At 41.2% G+C, this 24,098-nt stretch overlaps 2 protein-coding genes across 2 annotated transcripts in view; one reads left to right on the top strand and one right to left on the bottom strand.

Moving 5' to 3' along the window:
• Positions 1-24,098, bottom strand: part of PDE6H (phosphodiesterase 6H) — a 182,806-nt gene that overhangs the window by 42,949 nt on the left and 115,759 nt on the right. The gene's annotated exons all lie outside the window — the stretch shown is intronic.
• On the top strand, positions 524-18,031 carry ERP27 (endoplasmic reticulum protein 27). Its single transcript, XM_062194871.1, has 7 exons — positions 524-617; positions 952-1,052; positions 3,152-3,289; positions 10,272-10,388; positions 14,508-14,633; positions 16,711-16,908; positions 17,314-18,031. Exons 1-7 carry the CDS (start codon positions 524-526, stop codon positions 17,359-17,361), a joined length of 822 nt encoding a protein of 273 aa, XP_062050855.1. The 3' UTR covers positions 17,362-18,031.

Raw genomic sequence — 24,098 nt, 5'->3', positions numbered from 1 at the left:
TGTGTTTTCATCTCTGCACTTTGGCTTTTTATATGAAACTGCCTTTTGTTGTTATGCAAACTCTTATTTACCTAGAACTCTGCTTGGGCATCCTGTGCAGGAAGAAAGCCTTCATTGAACCCTACTATTGTCCTCAATGCCCTCGTAAAACCTTGTGACTTTTTCTATTTTTTCCCTAACTTTCCATTTGACATTTGAATGATCTGTTTGGCTATTTTTCTTGCTAACAACCTAAACTAGAAGAGGCTGGAGGAATTAGAGTTATCTTTGTATCACTACTGCTTAGATCAACACCTGGCACAGAATTTGTTTATTATTTAAATGAACTAATCTGACTTTTCTGGTTGGTTATGGTCTGAGGCCTTGGACTGGTCTTTTATCTCCCAAGCTGAAGGTTCCCTAGAGCCAGCTGTGAAGTTCCCAGAGCACTAATAAATTCACAAGCAATCAACTGCAGAGCAGGCTGCCCTGAAGCTGCATCACCAAACACCAAGTCCAGTGTTGGCGCAGAAGCAAGAAAACAATGGACATTTCCCAACCAAGGAGCTGGTTTCTTTCCTTTCTCCTCGTGTGTGTGCTAGCCCCAGAAGTCACTGCAGAAGCTGAGGCAACTTCAGGTAAAGGAGAATGAGCTTTAGTGAGATAGGATGAGTGTGATGTTGGGAGATGGGCTGGGAATATGGCGGTTCTCTGGGTACTTTTCCTTCAACCTGGAAAAACTTCCAGAAAATGTTCGATCTGCTAATAGAGAGGGAAGTCTGTGGTATCCTTCAGAGAGAGAGATCTTAAGGTGGGGTCATCCTCCATATGTTAAAAAAAATATTAAAGCCTTGGAATGATGACAGCACTTCTAGGAACTGTGATCTCTTTGGTCTTGGTATGAAGAGGAAAGGTATATGAAATGAACTCATTATTAAGAGATACTTCTTCTGATCCATTCTCTGTATCTAGATGGCCCTACTGCTGCCCAGGATATCACATGGCTCACCGACGTCCCAGCCGCTATGGCGTTCATTGCTGCTGCTGAGGTGGCCCTCATTGGCTTCTTCCAGGTACCCCACTTGCTTTTCCCCCAATATCCAGAAATGTTACACCTTCAGGGAGCCATGACTGTCAACTGCTGGCCAAGTGACACTGCATAAAATCAAGGGCTGTAACATCTTCTCTTAGCCTGTCAATTGAGACTTCTTAATTTCAAAACATCCTCAGTGTCTGAATTATGTTTTTCTAGCGTTCTGAGTGTACTGGCTTGTCTCCCCACCTACAGACACTTTAAATCCCAGTCCAGTATCTACAGGATGAAAACTTCCATTGAACATGACTGTTGTCCTAAATGTCCTTAGTTTTCATTCTCCTAACACCCAAAGAATAGGCTGAAAGCAGATTAAACCCAACTTCTGTCATCGAGGCATCACCTTTTTATGGTGTGCCAAAATCTTTAAGGATTAGTCTGGAACTGCCTCTGTCTAAAGTATTTCCCCTAATGGTAGCCCTTCATTCTCCTTTTTTCTTTGCCTTCTTGAAAATGTTTGTAAAGGGGTGATATTTTGTATACTTAAGGTATTAACCTCCATCTTCCAGTTTGGCAAATTTATTTGGTAAATAAGAGAGCACCATTCCAGGGTTTTCGTCTTTCTATGCTGGTAGCATCTGGCCATTCTCTCAGCTGATAAGGCACCTATTCTTTCATTTCAGACCTTCTAGACTGTTTCCATTCATTAACTCACCCTGTAGATTCTGTGCACACAGCTGGAAGTAGCTACAGTGAGAGGTAAATGGGGGAGGAAGACAGGGAACAAATTTTCAGTGTAAAAAACTGCAAGTTGCAGGCAGAAACTGCCACTTTCAAATACAGGGAGGGACAAGAGAGTGGAGTTTAGTGTGCAGTAACTTCAACAGCCACCAGATGCCCTCATTGGATCCTGGAGCAATTTCATTAGAGGGAACAGAATAAAAATGAGCAAGGCAGAATGAAAAAGAGCAAGCCTCAATTCTTGAAGCTCCTAGTGAACTCCATCCATCCTTTCTGGAAAGCAGGGTACTAAGTCCCTTTGCCTGACTCTCAGGGCCATCTTCTTCTCTCTTTGCACATCCTCTTCTTTAGCCCAGTAGGATGCAGGGGAGACTATATTCAGTCCTGTTCGTTTCCCAGAGTTGTTATAGACAAGGGTCCCATGACAGCAGGAAAAAGGTGCCAGGATTCATGGAAAGACTGGAATCATCATCTAGAAGTGGCTTCCCTGGGCCCTCCTGCATGCCTGGGTTGCAGAGTTGGATACATGAATAGTACTTTCAAGTGCAAAGCACAGGCTTATCTACAGAGGAAGGAGGGGGATTACTCTTCCACATCCAGCACAAACTCTTAATTTTAAATTTGAGAAGCAGAGACACAGGTAGACACAGAAACATAAAGACAGTCAAACAGATACACAGAGCTCTCAATTTGTTGGTTCACTCTCAAATGCCCACAGAGGCCAGAAATGGGCCACAGCCAAAACTAAGGGGAATTTAATCCAGACTCTCACTGGGTTGTCAGAGACTCAGTAAGTTGAGTCATCACCTGCTGCCTCCCAAGGTCAGCATTAACAAAGAGAGTGAGTCAGAGCCAGGCATCGAACTCAGACATTCTAGTATAGGATGCAAGCATCATAACCAGCATCTTAGCTGCTAAGCCAAATGCTTGCCATTTGCACAAGGTTTTTTAAAAAAATCTTCTAACCTGAATTTTAATTGCTTTTTTTTTTTTTTGGCCCTTTTTGACAGCATCTATTTCTTATTTCTGGATTTCTTCTTGCCTCTACAAATTGTTCCACAACATTTGTCCCTGTAGCAATATTAATAATAGTGCAGCTAATTCTGTAGGTCTCTATGATTTTGAGGCTTCTCTAAGCCACTAGAAAACTTTAAGCTCTATGATAGGACTAGACAGGAGTCCCAAGCTTAGCCATAGTTTTGGTAGTTACATGTTAAGTCACATAGCATGAAAAACTCAATAATGCCACTGCAAATTTAGCTTTTATTCTTAGAGGTAAATATTTCACTGGAAACCAAATGCAGTTTATTATTTCTAAGATTAGTGAATATTTTCCTCTTCCATATATATGTTTCATTCCTCCAAAATAACTTCTTTGGGGTATTATTCTCATTTTAGGATTTAGAAATACCAGCAGTGTCCATATTCCGTGATATGGTACACAACTTCCAAGATGTGTCATTTGGAATCAGCAATAACTCCGAGGTTCTGACCCATTACAACATTACTGGGAATACCATTTCCATCTTCCGGCTGGTAAGTTGGGTGGGCAGCTCGAGGTTTATCCCAGTTTATCCTTAGGCAGTAGACTCACAAACTTGTGAGACTGGAAAGAACTCTGTGTCTTTGACATTAATAACAGAATGCCAACTTCAGAGACATTGTTGACAAGGACGATGACTCAATTCAAATTTCCCAAACAGGTGCTGTAATGAAATGAAAGGAAGGCTCAACTAGGAGGCAGGAAATGGGGTTTATAGTACTGTTTTGTTTTTGGCAAGTCACATGACTTTGAGCAAGTCACTTAACATTTTTTAGCTTCAATTCTTTCATCTATAAAATAGAAATGTTAGGCCACATCATCTCTAAGTTCATTTTGAGTTCTAGAATTTTATATTTTTGTGTCTTCAGAAGTTGATTTCTGTGGGTTTTGTTGTTGTTTATTTGTAAGGAAAGAGACAGAGAGAGAGAGAGAAAGAGAGAGAGAATTCACTGGTTAACTCCCAAAATGCCTGCACCAGCCAAGAATGGCTCAGGCTGAAGCCAGGAGCTTGGATATTAATCTGAGTCTTCCATATGGGTAGAAAGGACTCAAGTACTTGAGCCATCACCTGTTGACTTCCAGGACTGATATTATTAGGAAGAGATCAGAAGTGGGGCCAGGACTCAAATGTATCCCTTTTAAAACCACTTTCTCAGCCGGCGCCGTGGCTTAACAGGTTAATCCTCCACCTTGCGGCGCCGGCACACCGGGTTCTAGTCCCGGTCGGGGCACCAGATTCTATCCCAGTTGCCCCTCTTCCAGGCCAGCTCTCTGCTATGGCCCGGGAGGGCAGTGGAGGATGGCCCAAGTCCTTGGGCCCTGCACCCCATGGGAGACCAGGAGAAGCACCTGGCTCCTGCCTTCGGATCAGCGAGATGCGCTGGCCGCAGCGGCCATTGGAGGGTGAACCAACGGCAAAAAGGAAGACCTTTCTCTCTGTTTCTCTCTCTCTCACTATCCACTCTGCCTGTCAAAAAAAAAAAAAAAAAAAAAAAGTGTTCCTCTAGTCCCCTGACATAATTTAATTAATCCCCAGGATCATTTTTTCCAGATTTAATCTAGACATTGCATATTTTCATAAAGAAAATTCAGAACTTCGACACACAAAATCTTCAATTGTAAGAATAGATTTAGGCCAGTGCTACGGCTCACTTGGCTAATCCTCCGCCTGCGGTGCTGGTACCCAGGGTTCTAGTCCCAGTCGGGGCACCAGATTCTGTCCCGGTTGCTCCTCTTCCAGTCCAGCTCTCTGTTGTGGCCCAGGAGTGCAGTGGAGAATGGCCCAGGTCCTTGGACCCTGCATCCGCATGGGAGACCAGGAGGAAGCACCTGGCTCCTGGCTTTGGATTGGCGCAGCACGCCGGCCACAACGCACCAGCCGTAGCGGCCACTTGGGGGGTGAACCAACAGAAAAAGGAAGACCTTTCTCTCTCTCTTTCTCTCTCTCACTGTCTAACTCTATCTGCCAAAAATAAATAAATAAATAAACAAAAAAATAGATTTAAAGATAAGTTGAAACATGATGCAAAGAAAAATAAAAAGGAGTTGGTGTTATTGCATGCTTGAAATGTGAGATAAATGAAAGGCTAGAAAATGCTATATTTCTGGAACATATTGTTCTCCAAAAATAGCACAACTATATAAACTGGATCAGAAGGAGTTTAGGTAAAAGTCATACACAATAAAAAGTTGCACATGACAACCTAGCTGTTTGAGAACACAGCCCATGTTTTGTGAGTGTGACAGCCACGAGTCTCTCCACATTCTCCAGCAGGACTCTTAGTGTTGCCCTAAGAGAGATGTAATCCCTGGAATGAATAAACGATGAGCCTGTCCTAAAATAGAATTCCAAGTATTATTTGAATATTTACCTTGCTTCAGGTTTTCTTGGTAACTTCTATTTTAAGTAGCATAATTAGCCTAAATTTGACCTGATGGAATAGTAATAGAAACACAGTATGTCTCTCTTTATTCCTTTTACAGTTATTTATTGGGTTCCTATTACAAGAAATGCACCTTATAAGACAAAGAGAATCAGAATGCACTAGCATGTTAAGAATAAACTGATAAGGAAACATAAGAAGCATTATTTGTCAAATTATTAAGCATTCTTTTCTCAAGTATGTATTTACCAAATGATAGTAAGCTGAGCATCTTATATAAACAAGCTCAGGGATGTGAAGACATTTGTATCACAAAAGATATTTAATACTATAACTGTTGTATAAACTAAAATGATTTTAATACATTTTATGAAAAGCTTGGTTGTTAAAAAAACAAAGGAATTCATAGTAATATTGCTGAAATGGTAGTGAATAGGAAAGGTGTGATTAAATCTTATTGCATAATAGATGTATCTAAACACAATAACGTACTTCTGATGCTCTTGGGGGAACTGAAAATCATATTGTAAAATGGTACTACTCCTAGTTTATTGTTTCTGTTTTTCTTCTCTGTGGGGAAAAATAATATAATGGCTCAACTAAAGTTCATTCCAAAAACTAGGAAAATACATTTTTTTAAAAACGTGTTCCTCAAGTAGACATTATGTACAGTGGTTCAGCGGTTGCCTGGACATCCTCATCCCATTTCAAAGGGCCTTCACTTCTGACCCAGCTTCCTGCTTAGAAGCACTCTGGGAAGCAGTGGAGTCAGGTCAAGTACTTGAACGACATGGGAGACCCAGACAGGGTTCCGGGCTTCTGGCTTTGGCCTGGTCTAGCCCTAGCTGTTGTGGACATTTGAGGAGTGAACCAACAAATGGAAAATCTCTCTCTCCCTCTCTCTCTCTCTCTTTGTATTTCAAATAAATAAAAATTTTAAAATGAATTTATATAGCACTAAAAAATAAAAACAAATATTACCAATTATTGCTTCAGGGCTGAATTCTCTTTCCACTGCATTATGCAAATAATTTCCATTGCAGAAGAGAGATTTCCTGTTCAAATGTTGCTTCCAGAAACCCTATACATGATGTTCCAGAGTTTATTAGTTTAAGAAATAATGAAATAATTGAGCATGTTTTCTTGACTGAAGCACACTGGAGAGCCTACAGGAGGGCAGTTTCTATTAAAGCCCTGTTGCTGCTTAGAGAATGTATCACTGCCCAAAAGTCTGCCTGCAATGTACTGCATTCCTTAAGTCCAGACTTAGTGGTGTTTCCTGTTCTCCCAGTTCTGGGAAATGTAAGGACTGCCTGGAAAAGCAAGCAGGGAAGGAGGGGCCTCCTGGCTCACAGCACAGCCATGTCAGCTGCGGCACACAGGCTCCACGCCCGAGACTTCCTAGAAAAATAATCAGGAAACATTTAGACATATTAAACATTAGAAGGGCCCAGATTATTGTTACAATGATGATGATCTTGGTGGTACAATAGCAAAGCCTTAAGAATGAAGGAGGCAGGCCAACTGGTAAACCACATTTTTACAGCAAACACCCACTTTTGTGTGTGCTCATTTTATTTAGCCTCTTTTCACTGATTTGAACAGGGTAGGAATGAGGGGAGCAGTAAAAGGTGGGCAACAACTCCTTCCAACATTTTTTTCTCTTTTCCTATTTCTTTCCAAGCTTTCTACTCAGAACTTTGTGAGTTTTCAAAACAATGAAATATACAAAGGGAATTCACAAGTTTGAAAAATCCAAACAGTAGCTTAAAAGTGAAATAAAACAGGAAAAAAAAAACTAAGAAAGATTTTGACTTAGCAATTTGTCAATAACATTAATAGGAGTACACATCATAGCATAGCAGCATGATTTGCAATAACCACAATGTAGAACATATTAGTACAGAGAAACGAACCACAGGAATTAGAGATGATAGACAGATGCAAAAATGATGGAGAGATACATAGATGATACAGAGAAGATAAACAGACAGAAGATGGACTATATTAAATACAATATTTGATCTAATAAAGATTATATATTATACAAGTTATATATGCACATGTAAAGAAATATATTCTGAAGTATCGACTCATGTGACTTTTGGAAGCTGTGAAGTGCTGTGCCATTTGCCTGCTGGAGAAGCAGGAAGGCCGGCAGTATAGTTTGAAGGCCCAAGAGCCAAAGGGCCAAATGTTATAGATTCACTCCAAGTCTGAAGGCCTGAGGCTCAGGAGAACTGAGGGCAGGAAAAGACCCATGTCCAGCTCAGACAATTGGGCAGATGGAGCCTTTAACATATTTCAGAGAAGAGTAACCCTAAAAGCAGGGATCTAAAAATCCATTTGAAGAAGTAAGAAAGTGAATTCCAGGTAGGTTTTAGGTCAATTGTGAAAGACAGTAATATTTCCAGAGGACAAAGTAGAATATCTTCTTGACCTCTGTATAGTCTAAACCTTTTAAACAAGATAAGAACAAAAGTACAGACTGGCTATAAAGGAAGACTATGACCTTGAGTACATCGAAATTACCTCCTGTTCCTAAACAGTCACAATTAGAAGGGAGGTGCTCAGTAAGAGAAAGATATAATGAAAAACCAACAAAAGGTTCATATCCAGAATATACTAAAAAAAAAAAAAAAAAAAAAAAAACCTTTGTAATCAGAAAGAAAGGGACAATTCAACAACAACAAAAAATAGGTAAGTAACTTGAATAGACACTTCATGAATAGAATATATAAGTGGTTAATAAGGGAAATGCATTTAAAACCACAATGAAATATTACCATTTACCCACCAAAATAAGTAAAATTAGAAAAACTACAATATCAAGTGTTGGTAAGGATATGACCTGAGGGGAAACTTCAAATAGTATTGGTACAAGTGTAAATTATTATACACTTTGAAAAATAACTTTGGATTTTCTACTTGTGCAATAGATGCATATCCTATAATCAAAAGTTTCAATTTGAAGTATATACTCAAAAGATACACAGACATGTGTACTAAGAGACATGAATAAGAGTGTTCATTGCAGTCTTGTTATAATAACAAGGAACAACTTAAGTGTACATCAACAGTAAAATGAATAAATAATGTTTAATAAGATGATAGTATACTCTACAGCAAGGAAAATGATCAAATTACAGGTACATGCTATAATATAAGGGACTCATAGCAAAATCTTAAATAAATGAAATGAGATATACAGACAAAAATATATTGTTTGTTCACATTTATGTAATATTTTAAAAAACAAGGTAAAATTATAACATTAGTATGTCCCTTTTTAAATGATAAAGCTATAGAAAATGATGAAAATTGTTTACATATGAGAAGAATGGATCATTTGGTCCAACAACAACAACAACAAAATGATGAGTTATCAATTAGGAAGGAGTATGAGGGGGGTCAGGCATTTAGTGCAGTGTTTCAGTGTTTTAAGATTCCACACGTGATGCCTACATCCCATACTTCAGTGCCTGGATTCAAGTCCTGCATCTGTTTCCAATCCAGCTTCCTGGTGGTGTACACCTTGGGAAACAGAAAACTATGGCTCGAGTTCTTGGGTCTCTGCCACCCATGTGAAAGATCTGGATTGAGTTCCTGGCTCATGGCTTCAATGTGGTTCATTTGTGGCTATTGTGGACATCTGGGGAATAAACCAGTGGATGGTCCCTCAGTCTTTCTTTATCTCTCTGCCTCTCTAAAATAAATTTAAGAAAAAAGAAAAGAAGTGTATACTGGGAGCTTTAGGGATTCCAGAGTGGTGGTTCTGCAGTTATTTGCTCTATGATAATTTCCTAAGCTTTACATTTTCTGTTTTGCACTTTTCTCTACTGTGTACATTTTACTTCACCTTAAGTGAGCGCACAGATGCACCACCAGTCTGTCCAAGTTAATGCTCCTCTTCCCCTCAGATAACATTTAATTCACCAGCCTTGGCTTTAAGGCCCTTCAGATCCTGCTTACCCTGCTAGCCCTTTCTCCCTGATACCCTCACTTCACATCTTTCGCTGTAGGCATGGTGAACCAACTGCAGTTTCTAGAATGTGCCATCTCACTTCTTTTGCCTTTTGCAAATACTATTCTTATTTATTTATTTAGACAGGCAGAGTGGACAGTGAGAGAGAGAGACAGAGAGAAAGGTCTTCCTTTTTTTGCCGTTGGTTCACCCTCCAATGGCCGCCGCGGCTGGCACGTTGCAGCCGGCACACCGTGCTGATCCGAAGCCAGGAGCCAGGTGCTTCTCCTGGTCTCCCATGCGGGTGCAGGGCCCAAGGACTTGGGCCATCCTCCACTGCACTCCCGGGCCATAGCAGAGAGCTGGCCTGGAAGAGGGGCAACCGGGCAAATACTATTCTTATTTAAAGCTCCCTCCCCATCATATTTACCTGACGAAGTCTTAGCCACTGCTAGGAGTCCCTTCTACCTGGAAGCCGTGTAGTGCTCCTCCTTCAGTGACGTGTATTATGTATTTCTATTAGGCCGTCACAAAACACACCAAACACCGGAGTAAGGGAAAGGGTGTACTGGGGAAAACCCAGCAGACCGGAGGGAAGGGGTGAAGAGGGAAAAAGGGAGAGAAGAAGAGTGTAAGAGATAGACAGAGAGGAGAGGAGCTAGCGAGAAGAGAGCAGAGAGAAGCAAGACGAGAGGAGAAGCCACGTGTTCAGGAACAGGTCCTTTTAAAACTTTGCCAGAGGGAAGTAGGAATAGCGAATCCCATTAGGGTGGGGGTGGAGCTTAACACTGGTGGTTGGGCCATGTGGCCACCAGGCTTTCAGCAAAGGCAGCTGGAACCGGGGCATAGGATGTAAATCAGAGTGTAGATCGCACCATAGATAAAACTGCGCCAGTTTCCTAACAACGCGGTCCTGTGATTTCCCCCTCCCCATGTCACCTGCCATTTTGTGTTGAATGCTTCTCTTCACTTCTCCATATCTTATCAGATTATGTTTCTCAAGGGCAAGGAACTTTTTTTTTTATTTTCCTTTCTGTATTTAGCATGTTACCATGTGGTAGTCAAGCAGCATTTATCAATGAATAAAAAAAGAACAGTGACAATTTTATCCTTTCTTGTGTTACCTAGGTGGATAATGAACAACTGAATTTAGAGGGCGAAGACTTTGAAAACATTGATGCGAGCAAATTAAGCCGTTTCATTGAGGTCAACAGCCTCCACATGGTGACGGAGTACGGCCCTGTGGTAAACAATCCCCCTTGCTCTCAGCCCCATAAATCCCCGCGCCAGCGAGGGAATGCGTCTTAAAAAAGAGCTTCTTTCCTCCTGGGGTTCTGATCTTTGACTAGGGTCAGTCAATAATTAAATACTTAGTGTGTTGCTTATGTTACCATTCTTTCTACAACTCTTTAAGAATGGTTTACCAGTCCCTATTAACAAAAGCAGACATAAAATCAGAAGACTTAAGCACTATATTGCATCACCAGTAAGAAAAGAGAACAAAAATGCAAAGTTAAAGAAACAGATTCAAAACTGTGTGAGTTTTGCTGACTGAGAGTGTCCACTGAAGGCAACTCTCAGCTGGCACCTCTGTAGACCACACTTCTCAAACTACACTGAGGTCAGTACTGAAGATACATTTTTCCCCTAAAGCACTGTGATCAACACATTTATCAAATACAATCAAAGTAAATGACAAATGAAATTTTAAAAAATAAAGCCAACTGATCACATACATCAGTCATATATATGGCAGAGCAATGCAAACTTCTTATAAAAGTTTCTAAACATGTATTCCTCTTTTCTGTATATACTTCCTTGCTGATCAGTAACAGTTCCTGGTCTGGTACTACCTACAAACCTCACTTTCACTAGCACGCATCTAGACTCTCAGGATGCCTCCACCTTACCTCTGCATTTTTCTTCCTCTGCTGCTGTATTTTGCATAACATCAGGGTAGAGACGTTGATACACTTGCCCTGATCATCTTCTGGCTTGTAATCTCCTCTATGGACTACAGAACTATCTTACATGTATTGCCTTTCATTTTGCCTGACATAGATGATAGAGTGATGGAGTATTAATTTCTAATGCTCTACATCAGCTCAGAATTGCTTCACATTCTCTAAAAACAGTACTTTACATACATGTTAAGATTTTTACAATTTACAAAGCTCTTTCACACTCATTTTTACATTTAATCCTTACACTGATTTTTTTTTTAAGTAGGAGAGAGGAAATTATGACGCTCATTTTACAGAGGAGAACATTGAAGATCCAGGTGACATTATTCAAGGTCACATAGTGAGACAATAGAAAAGGCATAATTTAAGGCAGAAAATTTAACTGATAATGCATTAGCTTGTATGGTCTAGCTTTATTTTATTGTAAAGGAAATGAGGGTTCAGAAAAGTTAGGTAACTTCCTCAAGGCCATACAGCTGGAAATTTGAGTTTCAGAGAGAATGAAGCACTTGCCCTTGCTATTTTCTTATGGGTCTGTATGACTGAATCCTGTGGTTATTCTATTGCTCCACACCGCCTTCAATAAAAACATCCCTTTTCCTGTTGACTAAATTCTTGTCCATCTCTTACACCACATTTATCAATACATAGTATTCACTCTATTTCCACTTCTGCCAGGATTTCAAACACACTCCTGGGGTGTTGGCAACAGTGACACAGAAGGCATTTTTGTAGACCATTGTCATTCTGGTCATTGTGTGTATGGAGCTGCCAGAAGTGCACATGGGACCAGAAAAAAAGATCTCATCATCCCTGAGATGATGAGTTCAGTGACCCAGAATTCTGCAGGCTAGTGAGGGCAGGAGCAAAGAATAGCCCACACAAGTTCTTAGGTCTTGTCCATTGCTCATTTTACAGAACAATTACCTATTTTAATTTTTGTGTTATTAATAGATGCAAATCACATCAAGAAGAAATTAGGTTAAGGTTTTTTTAGAGAAGCAAGTTCAATTTTCATTATTTCTTTAAAAATTTCCCATCAGTAACATTTTCCTCATTTGTAGGGCTATTTCTTCATTCATCACTAGCTATTTCTCTCTGTTGCTGGTGCAGAGGTTTGCATCAGCAGCACCTGGGTAGAAAATCATAATCATGTACTGAGCCTACCAAATGCACACACTCTATACATGGCTTCAGGTGTAAAGTCAGGCTGTATCTTCTAGGGTTAAACTGATCCCTCTACTGAGACAACTCTGCCTGTTGGCTCCTTAGCTTTATTATTTGCCTATTCCCAAGAGTTATCCTCCATCTCTGCTTCAGCAGGGGTAGTGCATGCCTTCAATTTAAGTAGCAAAATCTAATACAACAGGAGTTGAATTATTTGCCACCCTGCCTACCAAATGTAATATCTAAGACCTAGTTTTAAATTTCAAGGACGGCCAGCGCCATGGCTCACTTGGCTAATCCTCCGCCTGCAGTGCCGGTACCCAGGGTTCTAATCCCGGCCGGGGCGCCGGATTCTGTCCCGGTTGCCCCTCTTCCAGTCCAGCTCTCTGCTGTGGCCCGGGAAAGCAGTGGAGGATGGCCCAGGTGCTTGGGCACCTGAACCCACATGGAAGACCAGCAGGAAGCACCTGGCTCCTGGCTTCGGATCGGTGCAGCGCCGGCTGTAGCGGCCATTTGGGGAGTGAACCAATGGAAGGAAGACCTTTCTCTCTGTCTGTCTCGCTCACTGTCTAACTCTGTCAAAAAAAAAAAAAATTTCAAGGACAATAATTTAGGAAAGATCCCAGTGGGCTATCCTTGCCCACATGTTGGCCCCCTGTAGCCAATTAAACTGAAGAATCTACGGAACAGTGTATGGCTTTAGGAAGAGGACTTCCTAGCTTTCTGCATCCCCATCATCCTAGGACTCAGCCCAGTGACTCATCAACCACCATACTCTCCCTTCCTATGCACTTACTAGTTCTATAGCAATACTTTCTTCATCACCTGTAGCAGTCCTCTTCTAAATAATTGGCAGCTTCATGGGAACAAACATTTCTGACTGGCAAGTAAAGGCCAATACTTCTGATCTTCTAGAGCTCAACATCTTGCAGGCAGACTGATTAAGTCACAATCACAGTTGGATTTGTGTACATGAGGTCTTGCCAGCAGGTATTTATGGGACAGTCCATCTGATGGTCAAACTCATGGACCAATACCCCACTGTGAAGCCCAATACACCATTTCTGTAGCTTTGGGGGAATTAATCTATCTGTGCTTCAGTCTCCTCATTAAAAAAAATATATGAGGCCGGCGCCATGGCTCACTAGGCTAATCCTCCACCTGCAGTGCTGGCACTCTGGGTTCTAGTCCCAGTTGGGGCACTGGATTCTGTCCCGGTTGCTCCTCTTCCAGTCCAGCTCTCTGCTGTGGCCCGGAAAGGCAGTGGAGGATGGCCCAGGTCCTTGGACCCTGCATCCGCATGGGAGACCAGGAGGAAGCACCTAGCTCCTGGCTTCAGATCGGTGCAGCGCCGGCCATAGCGGCCATTTGGGGAGTGAACCAACAGAAGGAAGACCTTTCTCTCTCTCTCTATCTAACTCTGCCTGTCCAAAAAAAAAAAAAAGGACCTTGAGACTTAGTTACTGTAATGTAAAGAACTGAAAAAATGTCTTATACAAAATAACAGTTATATATACTCATATGGTTTCTTTTCCTTTTTTTAAAGATTATTTCTTTTCTTGAAAGTCATAGTTACATAGAGAGAGAAGGACAGGCAGAGAGAGAGAGAGAGAGAGAGAGAGAGGTCTTCCATCTGCTGGTTCATTGCCCAACTGGCCACAACGGCCAGAGATGCGCCGATCTGAAGCCAGGAGTCAGGAGCTTCTTCCGGGTCTCCCACATGGGTTTAGGAGCCCAAGGTCTTAGGCCATCTTCTACTGCTTTCCCAGGCCATAGCAGAGAGCTATATGGGAAGTGGAGCAGCTGGGTCTTGAACTGGTGCCCATAGGGGATGCCAGGACTGCAGGTGGCGGCTTTACCTGCTATGCCATAGCGCCACGCCCCCCCCCCCCCCCATATGGTTTATTAACGGCCTTACACAGGTCTGGCTTTCCCCAGAACGAGAGATATAAAGAGCAAGACAGAAGTCATGATGTGTTTTATGACTTAGCCTTGGAGGTCACACTGTCATTTCTGCAATGTCCTCCTGGTTACTCAGTTCAGCCCTATTCAGTGTAAGAAGGAAGGAAGCTATACAGCTACATCATAAAATCAGACTTACTAAGAATCCTTATGGAAGGAAGCTAGTTCCATTTGTTCTACTGGGGAACAGCTCTCAACTATATTTCAGTCTATGTCTTCATTGAGTTGTCACTAATGTTCTCTCTTCCTCTCTCCCATTTCCATTTGCCAGACTGCAATTGGCCTGTTTAGCAGCAATATTAAAATTCATCTTCTACTGCTGATGAACAAGGCCTCCCCAGAGTATGAAGAGAACATGCACAGATTTCAGAAGGCAGCTAAGCTCCTCCAGGGCAAGGTAAGTCAGTAATGGGATATGTCCCTTGGAATACCACCAAGATGCCAGGGAAAGAAACATGGCGCCAAGAAGTAGAGATAAATAAGGAAACAGGTATGGTTAGGAGATAAAATAAGAATTGGGACATAATAAATCATGTTACTTGAAATTAAAGATGTATTTTTATAATATTAAAGCTCTATACTATCATATCTTCCCATAGTGGTTAACTCTTTGTTTTCTGCATTGATGGGTGGAGAGAAAATAGAGACATAAAGATATTTGCCAAAATCAATTAGCGTGTTAGGATTCAGGCTTTATTTTTCATATAGAACACTTCTGAAGAGCCTGATGCCTGTTAGAATTCCAATGAACATGTATTTCCTCCTCTTCTTTCCTTTGTTAATTTCTGTTTTATGTCACTGAAATAGTAAAATTCAAACTACTTTCAGGTTGCTTCATTGAACTAAAGAGCTTTCAATTCATAAGAACTATCTGATGGAAAAAAAAGATGTCTTTCTGATGGGTGGTTCCCTAACACTGAAGAATTCAGATTTATTGAATATAAATAATCATCTGATTAGAATATTATAAATAAGGTTTTTCCACTTTGGGTAGAAGATTTGACTCAGTAACTTTCAGGGGTCCCTCAATTATACAACAATAGTTTAAAAGTCAATCATAGTTTAAAACCATTAATTAGAAAATTCAATAAATAGTTTATAAGTTTTAAATAACTTTTATTAAGCATATTACAATGACTTTTCTATTTTTTCATCAGTTATTTGAACCATAAATATGTACGTATCGGAAAAAGTACTATTTACAAGGTGTCTTCAAATAGTTCATGACAATGCATACTATGAAAAAACTCCATGGAATTCAAAAGTGCCTGCACCAGAATAAACTTTTCTTTTAGTTTTCCATTTTTTTATTTAGTTAGTTATTTGAGAGACATAGAGAAATCTTCAGAAATCTTCAGTCCTCTATGTCATCACCCAAATACCCATAATAGCTGGGGTTGGGCCAAGCCAAAGCCTAGAGACAGGAACATAATTCTTGTGTTCCATGTGGGTGGCAGGAGCCCAACTGTTTGAGCCAGCGCCATTGACTCCAAGGGTGTGCATTGGCAGGAAGCTGGAGCCAGAACTTGAACCCAAGTACTCCAGAGTGAGACATGGGCATCTTAAGGAGCATCTTAATCATTTGACCAAATACCTGCCCTTCAGGAAATTTTTTTTTTTTTTTTTTTTTGACAGGCAGAGTGGATAGTGAGAGAGAGGGAAACAGAGAGAAAGGTCTTCCTTTTTGCCGTTGGTTCACCCTCCAATGGCCACTGCGGCCAGCGCATCACGCTGATCCGAAGGCAGGAGCCAGGTGCTTCTCCTGGTCTCCCATGGGGTGCAGGGCCCAAGGACTTGGGCCATCCTCCACTGCCTTCCCGGGCCATAGCAGAGAGCTGGCCTGGAAGAGGGGCAACCGGGATAGAATCCGGTGCCCCAACCGGGACTAGAACCCGGTGTGCCGGTGCCACAAAGCGGAGGATTAGCCTGTTGAGCCACGGCGCCGGCCCCTTCAGGAACTTTTTCTAGTATTCACATATAGGTAGGTTTCAGTGCTATCTGTGGTGTCAGGTATTCACCGGGGAGCTTGGAATGTTTTCTCCATGGATAAGGGGAGACTAAAGTAGTTAACACTCATCAAGTCCTTACTATATGCCCAAAACTGTACTAAAAATATTAAATGCATCATCTCAATCTCGCCCTCCAAAAAAGTTCGTTTTGTTGGGAAAACTGAGTTTCACAGAGCCTGTAGTGTGCCCAAAGTCATCCAGCTAGAAAATAAAAGAGGCAGAATATACTTTCTTCGTTATATAACCACTGGAGACTCTTCCAATTCTATATTCTTAAATAATTCTGATCAAATATAAAAAATACTAGTGATACAAATAAGAAGTTCATATTAATGCAATTAAGATGTAATGGTATAGCATAGACTGTGAACTTAATCCATATGAACTATACTGATTATAAGGTGTCTCTTAATCCCTAAGGCCTCAGATCTATCTATTTTTTCTTCCACACTCCTCCAACTACAGGCTCTCTTTATTCTGGTGGACAGTGAGAAGAAGGAGAATGGGAGAGTGATATCATATTTCAAACTGAAGAAGTCTCAGCTACCAGCTTTGACGATTTATCGAACTCTAGATGATGAGTGGGATGCACTGCCCATAACAGAAGTTTCAATTGAGCATGTGCAAAACTTTTATGATGGATTCCTAGAAGGGAAACTGTTGGTAAGTGTGAGACTGCAGGTAGAGAGATAGAGTTTTCTTTCTCTCTCTTTTACTTTCTGTTCAATAAGAATTCTTTGGGTGTTTTATCAAGAGCATATAAGGATATGGTGGTCAGAGGCAGGTTTCTCATTAGATTAAAGTCATGGGACCCAAGCTATACAAAAACATTATTGAAAAGATATTTCATATTCAAAGGAGCTAGATTTTCAAGTTTGCCCTTTTGTCTAAGGTTTCCATGGTGAGGAAGAGGAGAGCCTAATTCCACATGAAAGCATTCATAAGATTAACAATTGAAGGTGGATTTAGGACTTCCAGGAATAATCAAAGAACTCTGTTGGTTAAGCTTAGAATTGGTAAACAAGAGTGAACTCCGAATCTCAATATCAGTGTTATGATGTCTTTCAGAGAGAAAATCATGAATCAGAAGAAAAGACTCCAAAGGTGGAACTCTGATTTCTTCCTGATACTTCTGCATACTGCCAAAGTGTCTACTTTATGCTGAATAAAAAGGGACAATTCAAACCTCAGAGACACTAAACAGGATCCCTAGGCCTTCCAACCCCGCCCCCATCAATGCACATATCAAGCTCCACCTTGTTCCTTGAAATCTCATTTACTCCCATTCTCTTTTCTTCTAAATATCCTGTATTCTCTCACTACCCACCCAATTTCCTATTAAGTATTCATATTGTATAGGCCCATCTATAATAGATGCAAGCTTCAGGAGAAAGACTAGGAGATCTTATGAAGGAGAGGCATTCTTAGAGATTGTTCTGACCTGTCATTAATATTGAGTTTGTATATTATTAAACAACAGGATCCCTAGGCCTTCCAACCCCCTCCCCATCACATGCACACATACTAGACATAATTTACATAACACAGTTTCTGCTCTTTTAGGGTTATCTAAGGTTGAAATCCTGTCTTTCTTCATAGATACATGTCCTTCTCTGATTCAAGGCCAAAAACAAAAAGATGGTTTTTAAACACCTCACTGAGACTGTCTTCTTGTCAGAAGTTGAATGATATCTCCAAGTCTCTGAACTCAGCAGGAATGTAACACAGAAAAATTATAGGCTTATTTAACACTCCCAATTCCCCATGTAAATCAATGACCCATGTAATAAATGAGGCAATAATGTTATAGAAAAAGACTTTGTCATTTTTCAGGCCAAATCTTTTGTAAATATCCAGCTGTGCAACTAAACAGTGTATGCCTCACTCTTTAGTTCCCACTGTTTAGTATCAGTCCATAAGCCATTAATGTGTTATTGTTTACTCAGGGGGTGGGACGGGTGATAGGTAAAGACCATCCTGCATTAGAGTGGGCCCAAATGTGGTAAACGATCTAGGAGCTGAATCAGGTAAAAGCCTGCCTGGCGAATGAATAGGAGATGGGGAGCTTTTGGCGCAGGGGCAGGTTTGGGCAGACAAAGCAGCGGATTATTGCAGGTGAGGTGTATAACCAGCTCATGTGGCGTGAAGGGAGAGTCTGGCTGAGTGTCTCTGGCCCACAGTCTCTTACTGTCAACACACAGATGCTACATTGTGCCCAGGAGGCCTTTGGCCTGGAGGAAAGTGCCTAAGTGCTGAAGAGCTGAAAAACCACAGATGTGCACCTTAGGACTGGTCCAAGTGAAGAACACAGAGTGAAAGGATTGGTTGTTCCTGAGTATGGGGAAAACTCCACAGGCCCTGGGCTGGCAGCCAGGTGCTGGCAAGAACAAGGTGAAAGCAGCAGTGCACAGCAATATGAGACCCAGGGGTTCTGAGGAGGTCATCCAGTCCACCCCAAGGCTGCATAAAATTGCCCGAGGTTGAAAAATATTCCTAGTATAGGTCCATCCCAGAAGGGTTCACTTTGGTCCTCTTAGCCAGAACTCTTCAAATTTGCAGTCAAGAAATTCTTCCTGATATCCAGCGGAGGCCCTCTGGCCAAGCAGGTTCCTCCTTCTTCATTTCCCTCCATGGAAATTATGAATACCTGCTAGTCCCATCTCCAAGTGATGCACTCACTTCCTGGTGGATTGCTTTTAAACCCTATTACCCAGTCTTTACCATGCTCACTATCCAATTCTTTCATTTTTTTTTTCTTTTCCTTTTTCATAACATTCATCCCTTCTTCCTTAAAACATTAGTAGCTTAAACTGTTGTAGAGATTTGGAAAATGCTAAAAGATAAAGTCCCATGAGTAATATTTATTCAATATTTGGTTAGTTTTCAATTATTTTACTTAAAGTGCCTCCTCAATAACTATAGTCAACACTGACAACAAAGGTATTTTCATATTTACAGGTTTTTTTGCTGTCTGATAAAATTCAATAGCAATTTTATTAGAGATTCATTTGTATATTTATTTGCATGTTTATGGTACTGAATTGAATTATTCTTTCTCAGCTTGTGGCTTTCCAAAACTACCAGAAACTTTTTTAGCTTTTCACAGTCAATCTTCTTTGTAGCTCTGGAGACTGATGATCAAACAGGAAAGCTTCTTTCTTGAGAAAGAAGAGATTTCCAAAGGTTCTCATCCATTTACTGAAGAACAGATCTAGTATTAATACTTCTGTAATTTCTATATCTTTCTCAGTCTCTAGGCAATATCTTTCTAAGAGTCTACATTGATTTCCATAAGGCTATATAATTGTTAAAGTATCTAGACAAATATCAACCATTTTCAGGATAGAAGTAAGTGGTAGAAACAGGCAGAACTCAAAGGAATGACAGGGAAGTTTGGGTTTGAATCCCACCTCTACTGTGTATATGACTCTGTGACTTTGAAAACATCACTTTCTATCTTTGAACTTCAACTCATGAGTACAACACAATAGGATGTTTTGAGATTTCAGGATAATACATACTGAGTAAAGTGTGGTCATTACTTGTTTTTTCAATTAATATTGCATTGCCTTCCCTGAGTAATAGTCACATCTCCATCAGAAATCTTGAAAAGGAGAGATAACCTTCAGGGTCTTTCTTGAGTAAATTAATAAGAGAGGCCTTACAATTGAGACTGCAGAAGGATTTGAGATAACTGTTTTAAAATGTAGGTTTTATTATAATTCAGGTATGATGAGGAAACAATTGCCATTGAAAAGCTAGTCTTTGCTTCACAGTTACCAAAGTGAGGAAGTGTGCTGGCCCATGCAAGCCTCATAGGGAAGCACCTGCACCAGCTGAAAGGCAGAGGGATGGAGGGGAAATTGTGTCCAAGGGCCCTTATTGCAGTTTTCATGGGAAGGTAGGAAGATTTAGAAGTAGCTGGTATGAATAATTTCCCCAAGCTCTGCACCATAGGTACTTTCCTTTGGTTTCCCAGAACCTGGGCCTGGAATGATTGCAGCTAGTGGGTGGTGGTGGCACAGAGTCCATTAAAGGAATAGTTGGGTTATAGACTCTAGATTAATTGATTTGCATGTAAGAGATGTGTTGTGTCAGAAAGCAAGGTGTTCACTATTTCTAGGAATTAGCTATCCCTGGGAAGAGCAAACTTTCAGATGTCAAAACTTCAAGAACATTTGGTTAATATCATAACTTACTAACATACCTGTCACAGTATTCCTCCCCTGACTCATCCAGTTAGGTCTTCATATCTGGCTCCTGTTTTTTTAAAAAACATATATTTTTGGGCCGGCGCCGTGGCTTAACAGGCTAATCCTCCACCTTGCGGCGCCGGCACCTAGTCCCAGTTGGGGCACCGGATTCTATCCCGGTTGCCCCTCTTCCAGGCCAGCTCTCTGCTATGTCCTGGGAAGGCAGTGGAGGATGGCCCAAGTCTTTGGGCCCTGCACCCACATGGGAGACCAGGAGAAGCACCTGGCTCCTACCATCGGATCAGCACGATGCGCTGCCGCAGCGGCCATTGGAGGGTGAACCAACGGCAAAAAGGAAGACCTTTCTCTCTGTCTCTCTCTCTCACTGTCCACTCTGCCTGTCAAAAAAAAAAAAAAAAAAAAAGACACATATATTTTTGGTAAGCAGGGGTAGAATGGGTGCCAAGCAACATACTTGTGAGAAAGTTGTTTATTCATATACTCATTCATTCCTTTAAATACTTATTAACAATCTATGAATATATCAGGCAATATTACCTTCTAAGAGAGCAGGGTAAAGTTGGTCTTGGGTTATAAGCAATAGAACAGAGTAATTTCAATTGTAGTGACAACAGCAACATGGAAGTCACCCAATTGGCTCTGGGCCATGGACAGATAGCAGCAAAACAGAGAAAGCTGGATAGCAACTTATAGACAAACTTGATTTCACACATGAATTTGGAACCAGCTCTATTTATTTCAAATTTATAAAAATATATGGTTTTCTAAGCATAAAAAAATAAAACAGGAAGTAGGATGGATCTGATGTGGCTCGTTAATTGCACAACCTTTACACAGGAGACAGAGAGGCTAGAAAAAGGAGGAAGTTAAACACCAAACTACCAATTGAATTTTGACCCTTTAGAGAAGAGGTCCTCTAGAAATTGAATAAGTGAATTCTAAAATCATGGCTCTACAAATTTGAGAGCAAAATTCTCTCCTTCAAACCATTTCAAGAATAGGTCTCTCTTTTCTTTGCATTCTGGAATCAGTGGTCATTATTTTGTGGAATTGACAGTGAAATGGCTATTGTGTTAGGAGTAGAAGAGAATGGGTTAGATGCGTTAGGGGCTTAAAATACTTATACAGGATATGAAAAGTTGTGTAGAATCCAGACTTCAATGCTTAATTGTCTAAATGACTGAACTGAATTTTAGTCACAGGATTGAATTTCTACCTTGGGCCTACTGGCCTTAATTTGGTAGCATGGTATTTGCATAAGGAAGAAAAGCTAGAATACTTTTTATATAATTCAAACTGTGGTGAAATAAGAATTTTAAAAATAACAATCCATGTTGTATTATAGGTCATGTTTCCCAGGAAGTAGACTATGAGACTAAATTCTCTCTGAAGTTTACTGTGGAGTACTCTTGGAAACTGTGGATAAATGAAGAAACTAAGATTGTGCCAAAGGAAAAGTTGGGCTGTAATGGAATCACAACAAAGGCTCAGATATCCCATGGGTATATCTGATGCTGAGATGGACTGGTAGAGCTGTCCCAAATTGGAGCATGGATGTCAGGGCTTCTTACCCCAACACTGGTCATTAGATGAGGGCTACACATGGGAAAGGCACATGCTCCAGGGCAAGATGGCTCACTTCTGCAGAAGGCAGTCTCTCCGCTGGAGGCTGAGAGGTAGGATTCATCTAAGAACTGCTAGGGGACTTTCTGTTCTGAGAGACTGGAGTGTGATCTGTGTGACTCACCACAGCAGTCAGAACACTCTGGTTTAGGCTGTGTCTTCATTCAAACTACCATAATTATTGCACCAATAATATGCATGAGAATGAGGAAAAGATGGATTTACTTTATCTTAAAAAATTAGGTAGCATCCTCAATTGAGTTGAAGTTGGAGAAGAATGTATGTCTACATTTTCCTCACAAAAAAGAACAACACCAGACTTCCAGGGGTAGCACAAGAGTGTTGATTACCATGCTCATCCATTCACTATCCCTTCATCAAGCATTCTTAAGTACCTAACACAAGATGAAGATGCAGCAGGAAGTAAATCAAATCCCAGAAAGCATGTTTTCTTCATCCTTACCCCTCTTCAGGCATCTGATTCCACAATATAGGACAAATACAGGGAATATTCAAAGAGTTCATGGAATATTAAGAAAAATATTAAGAAAAAACTTTGCATAGATTTCAGAATCTTTTAAATCAAAATAAATGTATATTTTAATTCCAGTTTTCCATGAACTTTTTGGAGTTCACTGGAAACTTAGGGAATAATAAAAATTTTCAGTGTACTCAGTAGACATTCAAATATTTTGATGATGATAACGGTGATGATTGTTAGTAAAATGCTGCTGTCTTATCTGAGGTGCTACCTCAACCCTTAGACACCATCTTGGGCTCTGTCCCAGGTGCCACCTTGTACACTAAGTTCAGCCTCTCCAGGACCCAGCTTGGCTTACTAGGAGTCAGGTGACCAAACAGCCCAACGATAAGTGGCAACTCCACCCCAACTCTATCAGGATTCGTTGTTCCCATTCCCTTATCCCTGCAAAGTTATAACAAGGACTGCCTTGCCACACAGGCCCTCTTTACTCTCTCTCCCTCCAGCCTGTCAGGTTTTTCCCATCAATAAACCCTTTCCCTTATTTCAGTGTTTGGTGTGTTTTGTGGGGGCCTTTCATTGGTGCCCTGACTTGGACCCAGGCTCTCCCATCTACCTTGTTCTCCCCTTGGGGATTTGAGTTGCTTTGGGTTCCAGGATCCCCGCCAACCACAAAAGTCACCCCCGGGCCTCCTCCTTTGCCACCGAAAGCTCTGTGATTTCCATCTACTCACTGGCTATTCAAAATCCTGAGGTAAGTCAGGGAACGGGGAATCCTCCCACTGCGATCTCTACCTTGGGCTGTGGTTCCACTCTGCTTCGTCTCAAAGTCCTGGTACCACGCACCACAGCCTCCATGGGCTTTACATGTCTCCACGGGTTGTACCTCTCCAGTTCCACAGGGCACGGGTGATGCCCCCACTCTCTGCTCCTGTACTCTCCCTACTGGACAGCCATGATCTTGGGGATGCCTGATATCAGCCAGTCCAACTCCATGGGTCGCTATGGGAGCTTCCTCATCCCGCGTTCCATCCAATTCTCCTCTCAATAATAATCTTGTTCTGCTGAAATTGGCTCCAGATCTCAAACATTGTTGCCACATATTTCTTTGTACCAGGTGTGACCCATGTATGATATTGAAAAACAATCCAAATGGCTGCTTAACGGCACATTTGACCCTGACATTATTCAGGATCTTTAAGTCGCCTATGTTCAAGTTTCTCCTATCTCCATTCTAAAACTTGTCTCTGTACCTCATGTTCTCTGGCTCAGGTCCTTTTGGCCTCCAAGGTTCCCAACAAAGGTCCAGAGCCTGAGCTGAAAACCCTTTCTTCTACCTTCAATCCTGCAGATGAGCCTCCACTTTACTGCTCCAACAGATACTGGCTCAGCCACTTCCTGCTAAGGTCCCAGCACTGTCACTTCCCACCCAAAGCCCACTGTCTGCTCCAGCCCTGGCTATTTTGTTAGCATCCCTCTTCCCGCCCAAGAATTCCAGGAGACGTTGGCTTCTACTCCAGCTCTCACTGTGCCTC

The sequence above is a fragment of the Lepus europaeus genome, chromosome 6 (assembly GCF_033115175.1).
Source record: "Lepus europaeus isolate LE1 chromosome 6, mLepTim1.pri, whole genome shotgun sequence".
Lineage (NCBI taxonomy): Eukaryota > Metazoa > Chordata > Mammalia > Lagomorpha > Leporidae > Lepus > Lepus europaeus.
This window is presented reverse-complemented; position numbering and strand designations above follow the sequence as displayed.